At 49.1% G+C, this 17,123-nt stretch overlaps 2 protein-coding genes across 7 annotated transcripts; one reads left to right on the plus strand and one right to left on the minus strand.

The window, feature by feature from the left end:
- Nucleotides 1-30: 30 nt before the first annotated feature.
- Nucleotides 31-5,985, minus strand: trmt1 (tRNA methyltransferase 1). 2 transcript variants are annotated; one of them, XM_027029429.2, is made up of 16 exons: nucleotides 5,901-5,985; nucleotides 5,039-5,443; nucleotides 4,463-4,667; nucleotides 4,032-4,219; nucleotides 3,724-3,839; nucleotides 3,419-3,531; nucleotides 2,927-3,075; nucleotides 2,736-2,819; nucleotides 2,455-2,524; nucleotides 2,211-2,345; nucleotides 1,920-2,005; nucleotides 1,678-1,786; nucleotides 1,384-1,460; nucleotides 938-1,057; nucleotides 680-794; nucleotides 31-347 (listed from the first exon to the last, which is right to left on the minus strand). In XM_027029429.2, exons 2-16 carry the CDS (start codon nucleotides 5,416-5,418, stop codon nucleotides 264-266), a joined length of 2,031 nt encoding a protein of 676 aa, XP_026885230.2. In that variant the 5' UTR covers nucleotides 5,419-5,443; nucleotides 5,901-5,985; the 3' UTR covers nucleotides 31-263. The 2 variants fall into 2 exon arrangements, with proteins under 2 accessions (XP_026885230.2, XP_035376768.1); XM_035520875.1 differs by lacking the exons at nucleotides 4,463-4,667; nucleotides 5,039-5,443; nucleotides 5,901-5,985 and having other exon boundaries at nucleotides 3,724-3,889; nucleotides 4,032-4,112.
- An 894-nt stretch (nucleotides 5,986-6,879) lies between these two features.
- On the plus strand, nucleotides 6,880-16,621 carry nacc1b (nucleus accumbens associated 1, BEN and BTB (POZ) domain containing b). Of its 5 annotated transcripts, none has more exons than XM_035520787.1 (5): nucleotides 6,880-6,940; nucleotides 10,141-11,201; nucleotides 11,723-12,008; nucleotides 12,118-12,215; nucleotides 12,827-16,621. In XM_035520787.1, the coding sequence occupies exons 2-5, from the start codon at nucleotides 10,166-10,168 to the stop codon at nucleotides 13,129-13,131; spliced, it is 1,725 nt and encodes a 574-aa protein (XP_035376680.1). In that variant the 5' UTR covers nucleotides 6,880-6,940; nucleotides 10,141-10,165; the 3' UTR covers nucleotides 13,132-16,621. The 5 variants fall into 5 exon arrangements, with proteins under 5 accessions (XP_035376680.1, XP_035376681.1, XP_035376678.1 ...); XM_035520788.1 differs by lacking the exon at nucleotides 6,880-6,940 and adding an exon at nucleotides 7,146-7,304; XM_035520785.1 differs by lacking the exon at nucleotides 6,880-6,940 and adding an exon at nucleotides 7,146-7,268.
- Nucleotides 16,622-17,123: the final 502 nt, after the last annotated feature.

Consider the following 17,123-nt stretch of genomic DNA (forward strand, 5'->3'; position numbering starts at 1 on the left):
AACACATGGCTGGAAGCGAGGAGACAGACAGACAGGCACGCCGAGAGTTTATTAGTCGGGCAAAAATAAGACATGCGCGTAAAAGCAAATATCCCGCACCAACTCTCACCAACGACCGCATCCTGTTTAGCCGTGTCATTTAACATAGACCTAAACTAAAAAAAACACATCAATCTCTGTGACCCCACACAGGATTTCTGATTGGCCTAAAGGAATAAGGCTGAGGTGCATGTTTAACAAAAAATTATAGAAGAAAAATTAAGTCATCCTTCTGCTGCGTCTCCAGGGCTAGGTGACTTCTCAGGAGTGTGGGAGTAACAGCACTTCTCGCCGTAGGTGCAGGTACCCTGAAGGACGAATGAGAGCCCCGTCACTCAGAGTAGGTAGAAAGGTCCAGTATCCATCCTCTAGCCCACCTGGGCTCAGGGGGCTTGGTCTTGTGCTAGCACTTAAATATTACAACTAGGTCCATAAATTCGTCAACACTGACTGAATACCTTTACTTCCTGCAAATAAAAGCTTCAGAACAGGAATAAATAAGTAGATAACTTTGAAAATCCATTTTCCTAATAATTCATAAGACAAGCCCCACCCTCCCTGTAAGGGCTCTTCATTTGGCACTACTGGCCAGGCTTGTACTATGATGCTGAAGGGGACGTTAGCAGAACTGGCTGCGTACCTTCCGGAACTTTTTACAGGGGAAGCTCTTGAGCTGAGAGGAGTCGCTGATCTGGCACTTCCTCTTGCCCTGAAACTGTTTCCTTCTCTCTTCAAGCTCTGTGGATATGCCGCCCCTGTAACACACACACAGAGTTAGGAATGGGTCCAAGCAAATCCTCTCTGCTTTTAAGAACGTTGCAAAGAGCACAGACCACATTCAGGAGTTTTAAATAAGAGACCGGGGCCTTCCGAACGCAGACGGAGTGTGCGCACCCACCCTGCTTTGGCGCGGGCTTTGGGGCCCCAGTTGGCTTGAGGGTTCTCCTGGAAGCGCGTGAGGTGCCGTTTACGGGACTGCGGGTTGGCGTCCGCTCGGATGTCGAAACAGGCCTGCAGGCTGCAGCGAAGCACAGAGATTAGATGGCTCCTGGCTAAGGAAACTGCTTAGTTTAAGATCAGGCCACAGCTGCCTTCTTAGAATCACTTCTTGGAACAGTGAACTTGCAACTGAAAGTTCAAGAAAAGTGCTGCCTCACTCAAAATAAAGTGGGAGAAAGTTTTTTTTAAATCACTGTTGTATTTTATTTCAAAATGCTGAATAATCTCACAGCGGAGAGAAGTTTGAACAGAACTAGATGGATGAGACTCCTTTACTGGCCTTTATTCAGCACAATGACTTATTTAGTTGGTTCTGATCATGCACTGGGAGAGAGAGGAGCTTACACTGGTTCTGTGGAGAGGATCCGGTAAGATGGACTGGTCTCTGATAACTTCTCTCTCTTCACTGGGTTGTTCTTTTCCTGGAAGAGACAGAGGTGCATGCACACAGACGTTGAGTATCCGGCTCTGAACGTACCCAATGTCATGTCCTTTACGTTGGTAAATAACCACAAGAGCTGACTGAATACTGAGTGGTCAAAGATTCTCTCACACATACACACAATCATTTAGTCTGACTGTGAGCACACGCACATGGACACACTGCAGAGACATAGACATGCCTCACCCACAACTCACCCAGCAGCGCATGATGTCCCATAGCACCCCAGCGGGGGCATCGGTCTTCACAGCGTTTTTACAGGCATGAGACAGAGACACTCTGTAGCCAGCATGCAGCAGTGCAGACCTGTGATAGCACGTGGCCATGGACGATGACATCATCATCATCATCATCATCATCACCCCAACAGATCCACCATTCAGTACTTCAGACCAAGTCAAAGGCCATCAAATGGCGTAGTTTAAACGTAGTGTATGACCTGAACAACAGCATGGAGGGTGTATTACAGTGGAGTGTACTGCTCAGATGGTCCAAGGTAGAATACAGAGGAACATCTTCCAGCTCCTGCAAGAACAATAAAGTTAAACACTGAATCACTAAACATCTAACACCACTCTATGTATGGTTAAAAACCCACTGTTCTAATACTGCTCTAACCCTGGCTAACGTCCCACAATTCTAACACCGCTCTAACCGTGGTTAAAACACCCAGTATTCTAAGAAACACCGCTCTAACCGTGGTTAAACACCCATTCCTCTAAGCACCGACCTCAGTGATCATGCTGAGAATTCCTTCTATGCGCTTGGATGTCCCAAAGCGAGATGGGTTTCCTGAAACCGCTGCTAGGACTTTCTGAACAAATTCCATATTGTGGATGGGTTCTGCCCATATCGGACCTCCGAGCTGGTGAGACAGAGAGGGCAGGGCAGAGCCAATTACTACAAAAAAATATTTATACTGCTCTCAGTAATCAGTGTTCGCTGAAAGTGCGTTCGTAAAATTATGATCAGACCTGGTGTCTCTGACCACAGTGTTCACAGCTTACACCTACTGGAGGCCCTGTGGCAGCAGAGTACTTCATACTGAAACACACACACACACACACACACACACACACACACTTGTTCATGACAGCAGGTGGGTGGGTGTGTGCGTATATGTGTGTGTATATGTGTATGCGTGTATATATATATATATATATATATATATATATATATATGTATATATATATATATATATATGTGTGTGTGTGTGTGTGTGTGTGTGTGTGTGTGTGTGTGTGTAGTTGCTCACTGTTTGCCCTGGCACATGCTCTTGCCCATCCTCTGGAGGTGGAAGGCACCACAGCCCACACAGTTATACACCAGAGCCTGCTTACTGCCCCACACACACACACACACACACACACACACACACACACACATCAATATTAACAGCGGTGCACGCATTACCAATGGTGTGTAAAAAGTGTGTGTGTCCATTACCTGGCTGAGTTCTTAACTTTGGCCTGGCCGGTTCTGACTCTGACGAAGACACGGATGTAGAAGTCGACACTGACGCTCAGCAGCGGTTCCACGTAGCGCTGGTACACGTTCGCTCTCTCGTCCAGACTGTGCAGGATTATCCGCAGAGCCTGCACGGGGACCGGATCCATCCCATAAACCTCCACCACAAACTACCGCCCACACAGTCCATCAATTATACACTACCTCAGCCTACACCACCTAGACGCCAACACTAAACTATACACACACACACCTCTATCTGACTTACTATGAACTACCGTTTATACACACAAACCTGCTGTAAACCCAAACACCAACCACACAATGCTATAAACTACTAAGCCATTGTTTTTCGGTGACATTATTTGTTGTTTTCCGACAATAAGCACGTGCACCCACCTTCTGACACACACACACACACACACACACACAATGCATGAAGCTGCATGAGGAACTGAAGGCGTCTCTCACCATCTCATGGCAGTATTTTGATTTGATAGAGACGGAGCCGTATTTGCTGTAGCAGGTCTCGCCGTTGTTCCCTGCCATTACCGCCATGTCTGTGCACGTGACGCAGAGCAGCCCTGCCGACGGGGTCACACACACCGCACACCATCAGCCCAGAGTGCGTTACTGAGAGGACAAGACCTGGTGTTTGGCTGAAGGAAGCATACCATTCTATACCGATGCCTTAGGACGGTTCCAAACGGTGGGACCTCGGAGGAGGGGCTAAGAGAATGGAGGAGGAGCTATGGGCGTAGACTGGGATGACTCACCTCCCTCGCTGACGGCCTGAACAGCGGCATCCAGGAACGGGGAGGGGCTTCCGTATGGATCCAGGTCTATGACGTCATAGCGCTCATTCCTCCCTCTTGCCTCATACATCACCATGCTGAGGAAACACAGTTCCATTCGTGCGTCCAGTCTGGGTCACCTGAGATGCTATTTATGTTTTATAAGGACAGTTTTATAAGAATTCACGAGTCTAACCTAACAGTATGATGAGAAGAACAAAGCTATACGGTGGCATTAATTGATAACATGTCAATTAGAGGGAGGGAGAGAGAGAGAGAGAGAGACCAACCTGGCATCTCTCTGACTGGCCTGCACCAGGTGCGAGACACCGTTGTGCTGCGTGTTGCGAGCGATGAGGGCGACAGCTTTAGCTGAGCAATCATTCGCTGTGACACTTTTAAGTCCCGGCACCTCGAGAGCAAATCGGATGGAGCGCAGCCCTGAGGCAGCCAATCCCTCAAGCACTCGCAATCCTTCCTGGAGACAGGGGGAGAGGAGAGTACAGGAGAGAGAGACAGAGAGAGACAGAGAAGTCAAGAACTTTCTGACGAACACATCCAGCTCTAAATGAAACAGACACAGTCTCACACACCCTGAGGTTTGTCATTAGAAGATGGATACAGTGTCATTAGCAACTGGTAGAGAAACTCCACTTCCCATGTATTCCCACACCTCCACTGCGAGACACAGAATGTGCATAACAAAAGGAGCGGGGCTGACCTCACACCGCTCCCCGACCGAGGCGGTCCTAAGGCACGCCTCTTTCCGCTCCTCTTCCTCCTGCGGCACGGACGCTTCCTCGCCTTTTGTCCCGTTCTTTTCGTCAGACAGGCAAACCACGACTCGCTCCTTCTCGCCCGGCACGACGACACGTGCACCTCTCAGAGAGAGCGTCTCCCGAGCGAATTCCGTCAACACCGCGCATCTGCGTGAAGAAGCACATGCAGAGGGAGGGAAACCCCAACCAGGGCCCCATACACCATAACACCCGGGGGGGGGGGGGGGTTAATATCCAACACACAAGACCAGTCTGACAAACTACAATATTCCTCCATTTCCTCAGTTACTCCAGTGTTGGGGGAAAAAACTCCCATAAGCATAATTCGCTGTGATATTGGATTCAGTTCTGGGGTCAGTTAAATCACAGTAACTCCCTCCTGTCCCGATGTCACAGGGAGTTCTGGGATCAGCAGTGAGTCAGCAAAGCCTCATACTGCTTATTGGATCTTTAACTAGGAGTTAAGCTAACAGACACTGGAAAAAAAGTGCAGCTTCATTGTGTTACCAGTGACTCACGTTAAATCTCTGTTGAACTCTTGCACAGGATTGTAGAACACTTCATTGGCACTTGGAAACCAAATGGATGCCTTGCCCTCCTTGACAACAGTCTCCCCTGGCAACAACCCCGGCACTGCTGCAGTGTCCTGGCTGGTTGCGGCTGCAGGGGCAGATGGCGAAACCTCCACGGGAGCCACGGCGGCTGCAGAACCGGTTCCCGGTCCGGTAACGACGCTCTGGAGATCTTGTGCCTTGTCGCCGGTGTCCATAGTCCTGAACTGCCTACGCAGGGCAAAGTGTCCTGGTTGGGGGAGGCCGAGGAGAGCAGCGCCTCGCCTCTTTCCCCCCGGTGCTGGCGGAGCACGTGAAACGCGGAGAGCTACGAGAAGCAGCCGCATAAAGCACGCGCCGCTCCGGTTGTACCTGTGAGGAAAGAGACACGCGGCGGCGGGTCCTTGCCGGTCAAACGTGACTTTGGAGGTGAACGCTCTCGCTCGAAAGCGTCATCGTTTCTTAAAGCAAGCGGTTCTGATCACGGAAACAGTAAACTGTAAACTGTTCAAACATTGTTCTGTTTGAAAGGAAACTTAACACGCAGCTGAGACCTACCAACAGGTGAGCTAATAACGGACGTATATTGACTATATAATAGTGGACATATATTGTTTGCATCAAACCCTTTCATACGAAGTTAGGCAGCTAAAGAGACGTCACCGATATCGTAACGAAATCCAACCCTGCTGGTGGAGCTCATTAACTAGCCAGCCAGCTAACAGGTCTTTGGCCCGCTAGCCAGCTTGGTAAGTTAACATCGGCTTATCCAAAAAGTCCACGGTATTCTCAAATATCCGGCTACCAGCATGAAAGCACATCCACTTACTGAGCTGGGACAGACGTGGGACCTCGCCTCTCCGGCGTGTGCGCTGCAGTGCGACCACGTGGTCGGAAGGCGCAGATGTTCGGCAACTACGGGAGCTCTCGAGGCACAAAATGCAGACCGCTCGCACATCGCGAACGCGCAGGCGCAGACGCTGTAAGGGCTAGAGGGTGGTGTAACGTAAGGACACGAATGCGCAGGCGCAGACGCTGTAGCGTCTAGAGGGTGGTGTAACGTAAGGACACGCAGGACAAAAGGGGACATTCACCGACTCGGGCTCACAGCAGAACACACGAAGGGACGTTTTTAAAGCGGATATGTGCTGTGTGTCTTTGATTAAAAGCTACGACAAATACAGTAGATCGTTTAACCAGTTTATTCGGAAAAGAACCAACTACATTTACGTGCTTAAGGAGTTTAACTGGGTTAATAAAATATATCTTGTGTAGGTTTTAAGGTGTATCTTCATGCCACGGTTTAGGCTTGACGTTTATTTATACGGTATATTGTTTAAATAATGTCATGCTTAATTGAAAAAATCATTATTGTATTGACGTGTGCAGTTTCAAAACTGTTTGGAAAAGATACCTTTAAAACAGTATTAAATATTAAATACTGCATTTATTTAAATAATTGGGCATAATTTATTTTAATAATTGTGTGACTGGACGACTAATCAATATTAAAACAAGAGTATTTCACCTATATAAACACACATAATCAAATCTTAAACGCAAATACATGTGCAAACAAGTCAGGAGGGATGTTTGTGTCCTAAAGACACGCAGCGTCTCCTCCGTGTATACTGCACGGAGGTGGCGTTCAGCGCGCGCGCCACTCGGACCCCCCGGGGGGGGGGGGGTTCACCTGCCGGAGCCTGGGCGCGCGCGAGTGCTCTGCTTTCTCAGCATCGTCGCGAGCGCCGGGAGACGACAAGCTTCCGTCGTACCCGTCCGTGCGTCGACCCATCTATATAGGCGCGCAGGAGGGGACTCCGCGTGCGACCGGCCCCCCGGTGGTGATAGGTGCTCCGCGCGGGAGAGGTTAGTCTACGAGGCGCGCGTGCGTCCGTCTGTCTGTCTTTTCCGTCTGTCTCTCCGTCTGCGTGATCGGTGGCTCTGCGCTCTTCGTCCCCCCGGGAGCAGGAGCGGGGGGGGGGGGGGGGGTGGAGGGGGGAGGGGGGTATGTGTGTCCTCGATCACTCTGCGCTCCGCATCGCGCCTGCTTGTGCACAAATGCATGGCCGCCTGTCGCGAGAGCGAGAGCGAGGAGCCTTCCGACTCCCCAGCTGAAACCCTCTCGAGCAGATCACGGCGAGGGCGCGAGTTGATCCCGGTCCACGCTGGTTAGTGCGGGTCACAGAGGACGGGGGTAAGCGGAGCTGCTCTGGAGCAGGCTCCCTTAGCGGTGCGCTTGGGGTGGGGTAGGGGTGGTTTGGGGGTGGGGTAGGGGTGGGTGGGGGTGGTATTGTTTTTCGGAAGGTGTGCGATAGCTGCATGGGGGATGGGCTCGAGGAACCGCACCAGCAAAACTTTAACCACTTCACTGACTTCACGGTGCATGCGCGTTCTGACTTCATACCGCTTCATCCAACTCTTTTAGCAACTAATTATAGTGGGGGAATTTTAAAACGACCACATCAACTATTGTTGAATTTTAAAATAACAAGATTAGGTGTGTCTTATTGCATATAGACGTCAGGTGGGTTAATGGTGCGCGGCTTGTCTGGTCGCCCCGCGCCTTCCCTCGTTGCAGCGCTGGTCCGGTCTGGCTCATCCCCAGTTGCGGCATCTGTCCCGGGATGACCTGTTGATGTCGAGGGGGGAAAAAGAGTCAGGGGCGCCCCTCCCCTCCAAAAACGGAATAGACTTTATCTGAATCCTTGGTGCGAAATTAGAATTTTTTAGGTTGGTGGGTTTTTTTGTTGTTGTTTTTTTTTGCAACATATTCTGTTGGAAGTCGGCGATCGTCCGATTGTGCAAGTCTACAAAAGGACAAATGCGTTAGACCGTTATTAACGGGCTCCGTTGTTGCCTCCGGCGTTGATGCCCCATGTGTAGGCCGTAGAATGCAACTCGAGCCGACATCGCAGTGCACTGGCACGGAGGGGGCGCGAGCGGCGGACGTGCAAATCCTAAATCATTGATTTGCTGGACTGGTTTTGCGACAGACCTCTTGCGGGTGTCGCGCAGTGCCACTGGAGTGCCGCGACGGAGGACGAAATTTGGCGTCACGGGTATAGTTGTTGGTTTTTTTTTCTTTTCCGTTACTCCCCCGGCCCGTGCCAGCCGAGAGCTCGTGTCTTACCGGGCACGGATGCTGGCACGCGGCGGGGCGCTGACTCGCCGCCCACCGCAGGCTTCCCCAAGGCGCGTGCGGTGGTGAACAGGCAGTTACGGGTTGAAGTAAAATGCGAAATTGTTTTATATTTAGTGGTCTGATGCTCAGAATAGCAGCTCGTTCCTCGAGGGGAAAGAAAAAACACGTTACCGTTAATGCGGGATAATACCAACGATTAATGGAGATGAATGCAGACGAAATGTACTGTCGTTGGGATTCTCCGATAAATCGATGCAAAGGCACAACAAGCTGCATCAGGTCTTGATTTGCACATTTTAAAAAGTGATATTTGCAGATTTCTGCTAATCGCGTGCTATTCGCCGGGAGCTCCCGTTAACCCTTCAGACCAGGAGCTAGAAAGGTATTTGGGTGACATCTCAGGAAGATTTCAGACGTGCCACACGCAACTTTCCGTTTTAGTAACACGAAGGCTGTTCATGTCGTGGCTTTAGATGTGTAGTACTATAAAAATCCAAGAGGAAGACTTGCTTCGCGTTGATCCATCACTCTGCTCACTGCTCTGACACTAACTGGGGTGCAACATCCCGGTGTAGGGGGAGGGTTTGTGTGGGGACCCTGGGGGTCAGACCCATATGTTTAACCCTGTTGACCCCTTGGTACCTGGGTGGAGAGGTTAAGTGGTACTTGGGTGGTACTGGGTGGGTGGGTGGGATAGGGGTGTCCTTTGACAGTTAAGGAAAAAAAACGGCACTCGTTTGACACTAGGAACACGTGTAAAGTATTAGTTGCAAATGATTGTTGATTATTTAATTGTCATTTCTAAATCGGGTTGTTAAAGGCAATTTGTAGTCCTGCATAGATTTTTTTTTTTTTTGCCTGAGTACAGGCTTAATATGATCTCATTCAAGTTTGGATGACTTTTAAAGTTTTGATGAATCGAACTGATTTAGAAGTAGCTCAGGTTGTTTGGATAAACCCGATGTATTTGTAAGACCTTGCTCAGAATTGGCCCAGAGTTAGGTCTTAGTCTTCAATAACTGTTCATGCAGTAATACACAATGTAACTAACAAAGAAATCAGTTATTTCTGTCAAATTTGCCTCTTAATCTTTCTCTTAAATTATTTGGGGTTTTTTTGTGTTTACCTCCACTGTCAGAAATTGTGCAATTTTGTGTGAGAAACAAACTGTACTGCAGTGAATTATAGCTGATAGGCAGCGGTTGATCTAAGTCATAAAGTCATTAATCAGATACAGCTTCATCTCATGCAAAAGCATGCGATAAAATATTTTGTACTTTCCTCTTTAGCAGTAGGTCAGGTCAAGGACGCAGCTCCGTTTATTAGATATGCACATACTGTGGTGAGTTTATAAGTATGTGCATATCTCATAAACTCAGCACAGTATGTGCATATCTCATAAACTCAGCACAGTATGTGCATATCTCATAAACTCAGCACAGTATGTGCATATCTCAGTGACCAGGGCTTCAGATGCAGATGCTGCACAGGTACAACACTGCGCAGTTTGGCTTGTGCCAAAACACCCAGGTCAACCCATCGGCAAATTGTCGCACTTAATTGAGTGCATTAAAGAAATAGCACGCGAGCATTTAGTACTGCAAAATAAAGGCTTTTAAGTATTAGAAATGAAAACATTCAGTGTTAACTTTAACTTTGCACGTTTAACTGTGTCCTTGGCAGATTCAGGGCTGGTTCTGGAGTTGCTCGGCTCTAACTGATTGGAAATTTAATGATTAGCTGCATTATGATCTGCACAATTTTAACTTCTGAAATGAAACACTCCTTCCATTCAGCCTGTGTGCTCTAGTTATTTGTGCTTGTCTGTTCTTGTCTGTTCAGCAGACCATATGTGTAGTGGTTCTGGGTTGATGTCCTATAAAGCGCATGTGTGTGTGTGTGTGTGTGTGCGTGCTCTCTGCAGACCCTGTGTTGCTGGGCATAGAGACATGGCTCAGACTCTCCACATGGCCATTCCCAACTTCGGCAACAGCGTCCTGGAGTGTCTGAACGAGCAGCGCCTGCAGGGCCTGTACTGCGACGTGTCCGTGGTGGTGAAGGGCCACGCCTTCAAGGCGCACCGCGCCGTGCTCGCTGCCAGCAGCTCCTACTTCCGTGACCTCTTCAACTCGGGCGGGAAGAGCTCAGTGGTGGAGCTGCCGCCGGCTGTGCAGCCGCAGAGCTTCCAGCAGATCCTGTCCTTCTGCTACACGGGGAGGCTCAGCATGAACGTGGGCGACCAGTTCCTGCTCATGTACACGGCCGGCTTCCTGCAGATCCAGCAGATCATGGAGAAGGGCACCGAGTTCTTCCTCAAGGTCAGCTCGCCCAGCTGCGACTCGCAGGGCCTGCACGCAGAGGAGACTCCGCCCTCGGAACCCCAGAGCCCCGTGACGCAGACCGGGGGCGGGGCCGCGGGAGGTGGAGGGGGGGCGGCGGGACGCCCCGCCTCCTGCCTCACGCCGCTCCCGCTGGTGTCGAGGGTGAAAACGGAGCACCCATCCCAGCAGCAGCCACAGCAGGAAGGTTCTCCGTATTCCGTGGTCTGCACCCCCGTGGCAAAGCGGCTTTGGGAGGGGGCCGGCCGGGAGGGGGGCGGGGGATCCGGCGGGGGGGGAGGAGGGGGGATGAGGAAGGCGGCGCGTTTCTCACAGGACGCATCGCGGGGGGCTGCGCCGCTTCAGGCTGCGGCGGTGTTGGGTGGCAGTGCTACTAGCAACAATAACAACAACACCAACAATAACAACAACAACAATAACAACAACAACAACACCAGCAACAGTGGTGGCAGCTGTGGTGGAGGTGGAGATAGTGGTGGAGGCACTCCAGAGGGCACAAGCCCAGGCAACCTTAGCATATACACCAGTGACTCACCCATCTCTTACCATGATGATGAGGAAGAGGAGGAGCTAACGGACGAAGAGCAGTACAGGCAGATCTGTAATATGTACACCATGTACAGCATGCTTAACATGGGGGCGGCAGGTAGGAGAAGCACACAGGACATGCTCTCCATTCATTACTCAGCTGACGGCTTTTGATTTGTCCAATTATAATAAACTGATGACTAGTGCATATTTGAAATGGGACCAGGATTGACCCCTGTTGAACTCCATAAGTAACTCTAGTGTTATAATTTGCTTATAAACATGATATTCCTATATTTTGTTCAAAATCGTTTATTAATTAAATGGAAGTAGTATAAATATTTCTACAAGTGATTGTGGATTATTTAATTGAGGTAGTTTTTTTCTACACCAGGTTGATAATATGGAAGGCACTAGATTTTTAAGGTTTTTCAGTTTGCCCTAGTCAATTAATGTAGCGAAATAGGGAATAGTTCAAAACATGTGGACCTATGACTGGGTTCTATTGAAGATCTCCACAGTGTAAAGATTATAATCCGTAACAAGGACAGAGATAACGAGGCTGTGTTATTTCTTCGTTTTCTTTCTAGTGGACCCACTATCACTACGTGTAACTAAAAGTCCTTGTGTCTTGTCCAGCTGGAGAACGAGTGGACTCCCTGCCAGACCACCTGACTGTAGAGTCGCGGGGGAGAGGGGTCAGAGTGCGCCAGGACCTCACCTCTCTCCCCACGGAGCTGATCTCCCAGATCGGGAACCGCTGCCACCCCAGGCTGTACGAGGAGGGCGACCCGGCAGAGAAGCTAGAGCTGGTGACAGGCACCAGCGTCTTCATCTCCCGCGCCCAGCTCATGAACTGCCACATCAGTGCCGGCACTCGCCACAAAGTGCTCCTCCGCCGCCTGCTCGCAGCCTTCTTCGACCGGTACGGCAGAGCGGACGAGACGTGCCCGGTGAAATTCGCTGAAGGTGGAACAGAGTGGGTATACGTGTTCTGCTCTCATGCTTCTCTCTGTCTCTCTTCTGTACTGTAGGAGCACTCTGGCTAACAGCTGTGGAACAGGCATTCGCTCCTCCACCAACGACCCAAACCGAAAGCCTCTAGACAGCCGCGTTCTGCACGCAGTCAAGTGTGAGTTAGACCCACCCATGCAAACGCTTCGTATTTGTATCAGTGACTGGAGAATGTGCACTTAAATAAAGCTAATCTAGTGTAGACTCTGAATACATATATTTATACTGTAGTCAACCGTGGTAGAACTGTTCTTGTTTTTGTATTAGGATTTTTTTTTTTTAATGACATTTCCACCACTCCCAAGAGGCTTAGCGGTCTAAGCGCTAGTGGCGTATCCGATGACCCGTCCACGGCTGGAGCGCTTAATTGGTCTCGCTGTCTGGTGGGGTTGGGCGGCTTCTCCCTCCCCTTTGTGCGTAGATGCGCTCCCTGGGGGTTGATGCTCTCCTCTGAGCGTGTTGAGTCTTCCAGTGATGTCATGCTGGTGGTAGTTTTTAAAAAAAGTGTAGTGCCCGGCTAGATGTGTATCACAGGAAGCATGCATGACCTTCGGCCTCCTGGCCGGGTGATGCCATGCTTTGGGGGGGGGGGCGGGGCGGGGGGGAGAGAGAACTGCGTTTTAACATTATTTAAAAAGCAATAAAAACCTGGAAAGGTCTTATGATGAACCCAGTTTTTGTTATGCTATTTGTGTCAGTGTTCATTTTATTTTCCCTTTTGTTCTGCAGTCTACTGCCAGAACTTCGCGCCACATTTTAAGGAGAGCGAGATGAACGCGATCGCGGCAGACATGTGCACGAATGCTCGCCGCGTCGTCAGGAAGAGCTGGATTCCCAAGCTGAAGCTCCTGATGGCTGAGAACGACGCCTACACCAGTTTCTTCCCCGAGGCTGCCAAGGCAGACGCCGACGCCTTGGGGGCGGAGCCTGCTTTTGACACGCCCACCCTGGAGGGAGGAGTGGGCCACGACGCTGCCCAGTCGTCCACCGAGGCGCTGCAGGCCATAGGTGGAGACAGCGGCGCTTTGTTTTAGTGAGTACGGTTACCATAGCGACGCTACATAACGCACTGCTCCTCGATTTCTTCCATTGCTCCATCATTTCCTGCGATGCCAGACACCACCATGCGCGCTTCTGTCCCAGGCCGGCACGAGGGAGGGAGGGTGCAACCGTGCTGGAGGACAAGAGCGGTTTTGGAAGACCGTGGTTGAATTCTCTGGATGTCCCCCCCCCTCTCTGCTCTGTTATGGATTCATCAATCCCGATCCTGAGTTTTTGTTGTTTGTTTTAACCACGTTGAACATCAGCCACCTGTGTATGGACTTCCTCTAGGACTACACCCTCTCAAACCCTCTCGTGAACACAAATTCCCAAAAAGGGGCGGGGCATGTGTACATGTGACGGAGCCGCGAGGCCGACAAGGCAGGAAGCACTTTAGCAGTCTGAAAACACTGTATCCATCGTGAATGTATGTGTCCAGAAGGTTCTGTAAACTCACCTGCCTCGAGACTGTTAAACAGGTGAGCTGTTTAGTGGCGCTCCCCCACCAACACACTCCCCTCCCCCGAAACCCTTTTTTCATCTTTTAAATTTTTATATATACTTTTTTTTTTCAGTTGCTTTTATTTGTGTGTGATATATCCCAGTGGATTGTGATTGAAAACACTATGATAAGGGGGTAAGTGATATTTTGTTGTGTTTGATATAACAGGAGCGATAAAGTGTGAAGGTTCTAGAACCTCAATTTATGATTGAATAGAGATGACGTTGTCACCTGGAGTTTCAGTCCAAAGTAATATGTTCCATTTTTATGTGTCGGCGGAGCTAGACAGAGAAGGTGAGCTTGAGAAGTGGCCGTGAAGGTGAACTGGATTTGGAGAATGCGCGTGTTCCGCATGGGGCCACTTCTTCCCAAAACGTTCCCAGAGTCTCCATCCCTAACGAGAGAATCTGATCGGCGGTTTCCCAGAGCCTGTGAGCCGGGTGTGCATTCACCCTGGATCTTTCACAGAACATGTCCTGTAGTGCATGGCTGCGTGCATGCCTGCGCGCACAGGGGAAGTTGCGAGATCCTCCGTACAGTACTACAGAATGAGAGTAAAATGGCTGGAACAGCAGTGGGAATACCATAGTATAACATAAATGATGTTGTGATGTCCAGTTGTGTAGCTGTGTAAATGCAAGTGTGGGTAAATTTAGCTTGTTACCCTGATCTGAGAACAGTTTGTCGGCTACGACTGATTGGGCAGCTGGGTCTGTGGCTGAGGGTGGGCAGACCCAGGACTGTACCACCCTATGCTGACGGTCGCCGTCATTGAAGGAGTTAGGATGGAACTGACCTGAGACCAACATACAGATACTAAAGCAGAGCAGAAAAATGTCCTGTGCAAACTGTCTGACAAGCTCCAAATTTTTTGCTTTTTCTTTTTTTTTTAAAGCAGTGTCCTTTTGTTTATAGCTTTTATAAGAGGTTTACAGTTTTTTAAAGAAATAGTAAAGTTTTATAAAAATAGGTCTACTTTTCAGAGACCTTTTCAACTAAAGACAATGCACAGGGGGGTGGAGAATTGGACACTAGTTTTAACACCCCTTGGCCAAGTGGTACGATCCTAAGAGACTGCACTCGGATATAATCTCAGAAAAAGAGAGCAGGAATTCGCACCTTAGTGCAAATCACAGTGTTCCGTTTGGACTGAAGAAAAGCCAGTGCTTAGAATTGGGGGCAGTGGTGGCTGTTTTTGTGTGAATGCACGCTGGGGTTTTGGTGGCTGCCATTACAAAGACGTGTGTGAAAGTGATCCACATATAAGCGTGTCAGCGCCACACCGTGGGCATGGGTGTGCGCATGCATTTTAATGTTCGTATGGAAGAGGGTATGCTGGGTTCTAGAAGATGAATGCGTGCGTGTATATGTCTGGCTTTTGTGTGTGTGCGTGCCTGTGTGTGTGTGTGGGGCAATGAGCTGTGTTTGTTTTTGTCTGACTCACTGGGAGAGACATACAGTTCCAGTGCAACCAGAAGGAGGGGATTAGACAGAAGACAGATTCATACGTGCACATCCAGACAGACTCACACGCAGACACGTAATCACACGCACACACAGCTGCTGCAGTGAGACGGTGGTCTCTGTTCACTAAATGAATAATCAGATCGCACTGCAGGCCAAATCTGATTTCGCCTCCTCATTTTTGGTTTCAATTTAATTTTCACTTTATGAGTCAAATTTGAGCAGCCTCAGGAAGTGCAAATGAAAGTGTCTGAACACAAGCATTAGATGTGTGTGTGCGCGCTGCTGTCCAAACAACAGATGGGACTGAAAACAGGTTGACAGTGGCTGAGTGTCCGCGCATGCATCCATGTGCGTGTGTCCGCGCGTGTATGTTTGTAGGAACATCCCTGTGAGAGAGCGGACAGCAGTCAACATTCCAACTGCCGTGTCCGGCTATACCCTAATATACGCCATGAGTTGGCTCTTTGATGTGTATCTTTGTGTGTGTGTGAACCTCTGTGGGTGTTAAAAGCGCACACACACACACACACACCCCACATCCTCATTGTGTAGATGGGGTGTGTGAGTATGCGTAAACCTCTGAGGGTGTTAAAAGCGCACACACACACACACACCCCACATCCTCATTGTATAGATGGGGTGTGTGTGCATATGTGTGAACCTCTGTGGGTGTTTAAAAACAAACACACACCCCATCCTCTTTGGGTAGATGGCAGGTTAAAGACTGGAGGCACATAAATAAACCTGCTGCGAAACACAAGACTGCAGTAACAGAATGAGCAGCATTCTTTAAAAGAAACTAAATAAATAAAGAACAGAAATAGTGCAGAATCAAATCCCTTTTAAAAACACACAAAGCCTCTCAAGCTTCGCTCCAACTACTGCAGTGAAATACACGAGAGAAACAGGACATTTCAGACAGACATCCTTCATCGGCTGTGCAAGCAAAGTGTATATAAATTCACACACACACACACACAAAGCTTTGTAGCTGTTCGGACAGCTTGCTTTTACAACTTGTGCTTTTTGATTTTTATCATGATTATTTTTTTTTTTTTTTGTATTTTTGTAGGTTTACTTGCGATAGAGATACAGCTAATTACAAGCATTAATGTGGATCCCAGCCAGTGGTTACTGAGCATAAGCTGTAAAACAGCAGAGAGGCATGCAGGCTGTTTTGGCATCATTTATGACTGAAGGGCGAGAGGAGGAGGGGGGACTAGGAGGGAAGACATACGGAGTTTCTAACGCACTGAATTGCTCTCATGGTTTTTAAAGAATGCATTCTGGCTTCCCTTTCTGGAGTCTGCTTGGATGTCTGAGGACCCTCTGGAACCGAGTTCCGTTTGTCTGTCGTGCCGTCGCGGATCTCGGTGATGGCGGCCAAACGGCTGCTGAGCGTGTTGGCCGCCTGCCGTACAGCTTCTTAACTGCTGCCTCTTAGACGGAGGCGTCGTATGACGCAATCGGTATCCATTCCTGAGCAGAAGGGGGCAGCACATCCACAGGACAAAAAAAAAGAGAGCAGCCCGTTTCTGTGCTTAAAAACGTCCCGTTTTGTGTTTCTGAAATAACTGTCCCTAACTGACCAAACAAATTTAACTCTTCTAGGTGACGATTTTGCATTTTATGAAAGCTGCCAAATAGTAATAATTGTAAAGTAACTAAAAAGTACACATTTTTAAACTATTTATCAATCAAACCAGTTTTGGGACCCAAAGCAATATTACCCAGCATTATCAGTAACTGATGTGGTAATCCTGAAATTTCTTATTTTGGCCTTAAATGAGCACGTCCCTTGGGTATTCGACACTTTAATTGTGGATTTGGTGTAGCTGATGGTTTCTAAGGAGCCTTTTCTTGGCCAAAGGCCCCGACCCTGAGGGTGGGGACTGGGATATGGCGAAAGAAGTGCAAGCCTGTTGGACTAGTCAATCTCCAAGCGCATCTGTTGCTCCTCACAGAGAACGAGAAAAAAAAGGGAACGAGAGTAAAAGACAGAGGAGAGCATTTCCC

The sequence above is a fragment of the Electrophorus electricus genome, chromosome 21 (genome assembly GCF_013358815.1).
Source record: "Electrophorus electricus isolate fEleEle1 chromosome 21, fEleEle1.pri, whole genome shotgun sequence".
Lineage (NCBI taxonomy): Eukaryota > Metazoa > Chordata > Actinopteri > Gymnotiformes > Gymnotidae > Electrophorus > Electrophorus electricus.